The 6,751-nt window shown below is 44.5% G+C and overlaps 1 protein-coding gene across 1 annotated transcript; it reads left to right on the top strand.

Moving 5' to 3' along the window:
• The first annotated feature begins 4,118 nt into the window (after window positions 1-4,118).
• On the top strand, window positions 4,119-5,933 carry LOC102752598 (transcription elongation factor A protein-like 3). Its single transcript, XM_015569797.1, is given in 4 exon segments — window positions 4,119-4,250; window positions 4,679-4,745; window positions 5,061-5,583; window positions 5,585-5,933. Coding segments are annotated over 2 exon segments (606 nt in total). The 5' UTR covers window positions 4,119-4,250; window positions 4,679-4,745; window positions 5,061-5,082; the 3' UTR covers window positions 5,690-5,933.
• Window positions 5,934-6,751: the final 818 nt, after the last annotated feature.

Here is a 6,751-nt window from a genome sequence, read left to right as displayed (position 1 = left end):
GCACGTCTCAGTGTCCCAGTAACGGCTGCAAGCACCTCTGAGTGAAAGCCGCCCTCAAGATCGCCCGCTGCCGGACAGTCCAGTTTCTCCCCGTATGAGTCCTGGGTCCCCAGAGACTTCCCAGAACCAGAGTTCAGAGCCGTCAGGAGCTTGTGACTCCCTCCAGATTCAAAAAGACAGCCGCGTCCTCAGGTGCCAGACCCTTCCCGCGCGCGCGAGCCCCCTACCTCTGCACTTTACTTCCGCAGCTCCTCTGGCTCTCAGTGTGCTTTTCTTTCCTTCTAGTTGTAGAATTTACACTCAGCCAGCCTTCCTGTAGTTCTGGATGATGTCCGTTTTGTGTTTTTGATGTATTATTCAATTGTTGTGGGAGGCAGCAATTTCCCGGTGTTTATCTATGCCACCATCTTAGTTTCTCCTATAGTATTAATTTAAACTTGCATAGATATTTATCTTTTTAATTGCTGTTTATCCCTTCCTTCATCTTCAGTCTTCCATCTGTAATCATTTTCCAGTTTCCCTGTATCATTTAGTATTACTTTTGGCTCATGCCTGCAGCTGGCAAACTGTGTGTTTCTATTTATTTGTAAAGGTCTTTATTTCACCTTTATTTTTGAAGGGTATTTTTTCTGGTTATCAATTACTTGGCATTTATTTTCTTTCAGGACAGTAAAGATATTCCACCAACCTCATGCTTCCATTTTTGCTGTCAAGAAGCCAGAAATCAGCCCAACTTTTGTTCTTTTCAAGGCATACTCTTATTTTTTCTGGCTACTTTTGTTATTTGTCTTTGTCTTTGATTCTATGCAAGTTCAGTATTATATATCTATGCATGAGTTTCTTTTTATTCTGTTTGGGGTATGTTGGACTTCTTGGATCTATGGATCAATGTCTTTTATCAGTTCTGAAAAATCCTCAGCCATTATATCTTCAAACATTGCCTCTGAACACTTCAATTTCTCTTTTCCTTTCAGAACTCTAATTAAACATATGTTAGACCTTCGGTGGTGAATACACATTATAATATACAGATGATGTATTATAGAATTGTACACCTGGAACCTGTATAATTTTTTTAACCAATGTCACTCCAATAAATTCATTAAAACAAAGCATGTTAGACCTTATTATACCCTCCCATATGTATTTTACATCTTTTTTTACTACCTGTTCAGCCTTATAGATGGTTTCTTCTGAATATAATTTCAAGTCCTTTAATTCTTTCTTTTTTTTGTTAATCCTCACCTGAGGATATTTTTCTCATTGATATCTTAGAGAGAGTGGGAGGGTGGGAGCAGGAGAGAGAGAGAGAGAAGAGAGAGAGAGAGAGAGAGAGAGAGAGAGAGAGAGAGAGAAACATTGATGTGAGAGAGACACATCAACTGAATGCCTTCTGCACATGCCGCAATGGGCTGGGGATGGAAGAACCTGCAACCCATGTACATGTCCTTGACCAGGAATCAAAGTGCTTTGGTGCAGCAGTCTGGACTCTAACTACTGAGAAACACCAGCAAGAGCTAATTCTTTCTTGAGCTGTATTTATTTGGCTGTTAAGGCCATCTACTGAGATTCTAATTTCAGCTAAGTTATTTTTTAGTTTTAGAATTTCCTCTTTTTTTTTGCTTCTAGTTATCTGTTGAAATTTCAAGATTGGATTTTATCTTAATACACTAAGTATTTTTGTTGTTTTTATTTATTTTCATTAAATTTATTGGGTTGACATTGGTTGATAGGGTCAGATGTGCATTTCTATGTTATGAGACTGTATTGCACTGAGCATTATGGTTTAATAGTCTGTATCCAATAATTCAAACCTAATGGATCTGTTTGTTACCTGTTATCTCTACTGCTTCTCATGTAAATATGTCTTTTTTCTTTGTGTTTCTGGTTATTTTTGAGTGTCAGCATTGTACATGAACATTTGTTTATTGAAGTAACTTGAGAAATAAGTTAACAGTATTTTACTCCAGAGAAGATTTTGTTTGCTAGTCCAGTAGGGTCATTCCTGTATGGAACCACCGAAATCTATGTTCAAAGGCCACCTACACGTTGCAAAACCAAGCTTAAAGACTTTCTGAGGGCTAGTTTATTTCCAGTTTGTAATTACCCTTAACCTGAAACATTTTGGTTCCTAGCATTATATGAGTGACAGTTTGTTAGGAAACTTCTCCTCTTTCAGTGGGCCTTTGGTGTTGATTTTTAAACAATATATTTATTGATTTTTTTTTTTTTTTACAGAGAGGAAGGGAGACGGATAGTTAGAAACATCCATGAGAGAGAAACATCCATCAGCTGCCTCCTGCACACCCTCTACTGGGGATGTGCCTGCAACCAAGGTACTTTCCCTTGACCAGAATCAAACCTCGGACTCTTCAGTCCACAGGCCAACGCTCTAGCCACTGAGCCAAACTGGTCAGGGCTTGGTGTTGATTTTTGTTACTCTAGTACCTTGAGTCAGCTTTAGATTCAACTCAGTTTGGTGCTGGTTTACTCCTTAACCTTTATTCACTAACAGATACCCTCAAGACAAATAAAAGAAAATATGGGTAAATTCCTCTTTGACCTCATGTAGAAAAAGTTCTTAAGTATGAATCAAAATCTAGATGCAAAGAAGTATGATAAATTTGACTACATATTAAAATGTATGGCAGACAATAGACACATGAAAAATGCTCAAAGTCACTAATCATCAATAAATGCAAATTAAAACTACAATGAGGTATCATCTAACACCTGCCGAAATGGCTACCATCAATAAATCAAAAAACGAAAGTGCTGTCAAGGATGTGTAGAAAAGGGAACACTAGTATACTGCTGGTGGGAATGCAGACATCAGCCATTATGGAAAACAGTATGGCGGTTCCTTAAAAATTAGAAATAGATCCACTGTTTCACCCAGCCATCCCACTTCTGGAAATATATCCTAAGAATCCTGAAACACCAATCAGAAAGAATATATCCACCCCTATGTTTATAGCAGCATTATTTACAATAGGTAAGATCTGGAAACAGCTCAAGTGCCCATCAGTAGATGAGTATATACTAGTAAAACAGCTGTGGTACATTTACACAATGGAATTTTATGCAGCTGTAAAATCGAAGGATCTCTTACTCTTTGAGACAGTATGGATGGACCTGAAATAAGCCAGTTAGCCTTATTTAATGTATAAAGAACACTTGAAAATGAGGGGAGAAAGAACCACCCAATAGCAATATGTGGAAAGACATGTACATACAATTTACAATGATATCAAAATAAAATGCAATTGAGAGACTTCTCACCTATCATTTTAGTGGAAATTAAAAAGTGTCACACATGGTAGAAAGGGTGTGGGGAAACACACTCCTATATTGCTGAAAGGGTGTGGGGAAACACACTCCTGTATTGCTGGTGGGAAAGCAAAAAACGGATCTGAGCCTCAGGGGAGGGACTAGCCTGGAGATGTAATTAAATTGGGAATCTTCTGTGCTTGGGGGAAAATGAACAGAGGTAACTCAGGGAGAGAACACGTGGACTGAGAAGAGAGGAGGCCCAGAAACATCTTACTTAAAGTGGCAGCACAACTTTCTGGCGGGCACCACCACCAGCCTCCAGTCAGGCACAGCTGGTCTTGAAAGCGGGTTGTGGGGCTGAGTTGCTGAGCACTCTTAGTGATGTAGGGTACCCTCCCAGTGATTAGCTGTCACACCTGGAGATAATGGGTATCTCACAGGGATGGTGGGCGAGGACCTGAGATGCACCAGGTAAAGAACCTGCGGGCGGAAAGCTGCCTCCTGCTGTCAAGGATGTGGAGAAAAGTTTCAGTGAGTACCCCCATGGCCATCACCCGCCTCCCTCCCCCCACCCACTACCACCTCCGGTCTGCAGCAGCCAGGTCTCCCACGATTTGGGTGGGAGGGGGGGGTTCCAGTTGGGGGTGATGCGACGATCACGTGATCCACCGAGTGCCCACGTGGGCAGCAGCACCCGCCCCCAGACAAATCCCCATGCCGTCCGCTCCCCTTGCCCGTGGGGTGCCACCTCCCTGAGATGCCCTGGCAGCAGGCGAGGGGCGAGTGGGCTTCCATGAGCCTGAGGAGGCGCAGGCCTGGCCCGGGCCCGCAGGTTAGTGTGCCGGTGGGCCTTGCCAGCGGCCTTGGTTGGGGTGAAGGTGGATGGCGAGGATGGAGAACAGCGGTGGGGTGGGGAAGCTAAAGAATCGCGGAGATGGGGGAGGAGGTGGACCCAGCGCTGGCGCTGGCGCGGGCAGGTGAGGAAAGAAGACTCCAACACAGGCCCCGCCACCTCCTCAACGCTCCACCTCTGAGCCCTCCATCCATTTTCGAGTCCGATATAGGAGGGGGCGCGTACCGCAGTGCGACAGTGAAACGTAGGCATATTCTGGAAATAACTCCCTCCCCCCACCCTTCACCTCACAATGGGCCTGTGAGGAAATATTGACCTCCACGAAAAAGGGGTGAGGCTGCGGTGGGTTAACTGCAGGGGAGGGGTACACAGAAGCACAAACAGTTTGGAAAGCTTCCTGATCTGGTGCCCCAGGCCTGAAAAGCGATATGGCCACTTGGGTGCGGGGCAGGTAGGGGAGGGCAACGTTGGATATGGAGCGCCTGGATTCAGGAAAGGAACACCAGTCCACTGAGCGCACAGCCACTGCCCCGGTTTCTTGTCTGTCTGCAGGTCTGTGTGTCTGACCCCAGCACTCTGCTAGGCACAGAAAGGAAAAACCTGTCCAAAATCCCTGCAGGTCAGTGAAGTGGGGGTGGGGCACTGAGGTGGGGTGTGTGAGTGTGGAGGACACAGCTTGGGCAAAATCTGAGGGTTCACCTCCACATATAATATAAACACACCCCATTAGACTGAAGGATGGTACAGAAGATACCAGGGCTTGCCAGAGAAATGGTTAGCTCTCGTGTGTACAGTGGGGAAAAGTGTGGCAGAAGGCCAGCTCAGGGGAACCCTGGCCATGGGCCAGATGCCAGTACTATCTGAGTCAGTCCTCACTCTTCCTTGTCTTCTCTTTCTCTCCTCCTCCCCCACCTCACCCCACTCCCTAGTACAGGAAAGGGGGGGAACATCCCAATATGGAAAAACTCTACAAGGAAAATGAAGGAACGCTGGAAATCGAGGGAAAGCCAGAAGATGAAGTAGATATAGAAGATGAGGGAAAGTCAAATGAGGAAGAAAAGCCAGAAGTGGAGGGGAAGCCAGAGCACGAGGAAAAGCTCCAAGACCAAGGACAGCTAGATGACGCGGGGAAACAAGAAAAGCAGAGCAAGTCCCAAGGTGAGGGGAAAGCACGCAGTGAGGGCAAGCCAGGACCCCAGGCCAAGCCAGAGAGCCAGCTGCAAGCTGCCGAAAAACGCCCAGCTGAAGAGTATGTGCCCCGGAAAGCTAAGCAAAAAACGGACAGGTGGACGGATGATTCCCTCAAGGACTATCAGGAGGACTTACAGAAAAGGCATTTGGGCATTGAGGAGAGGATGAGAGAATGTGGAGATGTGTCAAGGGCTCAGGAAGAGCTAAGGAAAAGACAGAAAACAGGTGGTTTTCACTGGATGCAAAGCGATGTACAGGATCCATTCTTCCCAAGGGGCCAATGGGGTGTCAGGGGAACGAGGGGTGGAGGTAGGAGCCAAAGGGGTGTACATAATATCCCATATCTTTAAAGCCCTTGGACTTCAATTCTGATTTCTCTGATGAGAATATTCCAACCCTGCTTTCCCTTGGGCAGGGAGGGGGGAGGGTATTTTCCAGGCAATGTGCTTTAACCTTAAGCTGATACTTTGCTGTAGGTGTCTGCTATTCTTGTTACCAGCCACCTTTTGGTCCAACTATACAGTGCTCTCCGTTTCAGTACTGGATTTTCATTCATGTGCATGGAAGGGAAGGTAATGGTACTTTGTAAAACAATAAAACTGTTTTTAGAACCAAATCTACAGTGCCAGCCCAATTTTGTAAAAATGTGAATATGTTTGCATAATGCATTTATGCACAGAGAAGACTCTGAAAATGTATACACTAAAAAGCAGGTGGTGGTTTTTCCTGCATGGTAGCCAAAAAGAGGTCTTGCCTATGCTCAAAAATAAGTCTAGTCACCTGATGGTTAGGTACCTCCATGCCATTCCTCTGTGGACATGACCATCCCTATGTCATCCCCTAGTTGTAACCATGTCAGTGGGCACTAATGTCCCATATCCTGGGTCCTCTACTGCTCTATGACTCCATCTGTGATTCTTTTTCTTTGCTTTGCTCACTAATCTCCACTTTTTCCTAAAGGATATGGATTATGTTTGTCATAATAAAAAAAATCTGAAAAAGAAAACAAAATGAGGAAATCAATACATGATAAACCATCGAAATGTTCAGTGAATTTATGAGGGCAATGAAAATGCTTAAAATTCTTGTCAGAATGTAAAATGATAAGTAAAACACATTATCTCTAGGGTTCATAGCTAGAGGAATCAATCTGGTGGTTTTAACAACTGCTGAGTGGATCAAATGAGGTACTACGTGAGCTGTGTTGGGCTGGCTCCTTTGCAATAGAAGTAACCTATATCCTGTCAGACACTTAGGGGAGAGTTGACCTGTGCCCAGGAACAAATCCAAGTAGCTGAGAAGAGGTACCATCCTTCTCTGGATATTACCATATACCCTCTGCTGACAGCTATTGATACGATGGAGTCCTCATGGTGACAAAGGTCCTCTGATTCCCTATAGTCTTCAAAGGGCCAAAACCCCTATTTGACTCCT

The sequence above is a fragment of the Myotis davidii genome, unplaced genomic scaffold, assembly GCF_000327345.1.
Source record: "Myotis davidii unplaced genomic scaffold, ASM32734v1 scaffold3306, whole genome shotgun sequence".
NCBI classification, from domain to species: domain Eukaryota; kingdom Metazoa; phylum Chordata; class Mammalia; order Chiroptera; family Vespertilionidae; genus Myotis; species Myotis davidii.
Note: the sequence above shows the minus strand (reverse complement) of the source record. Positions and strands in the feature narration are given on the sequence as shown.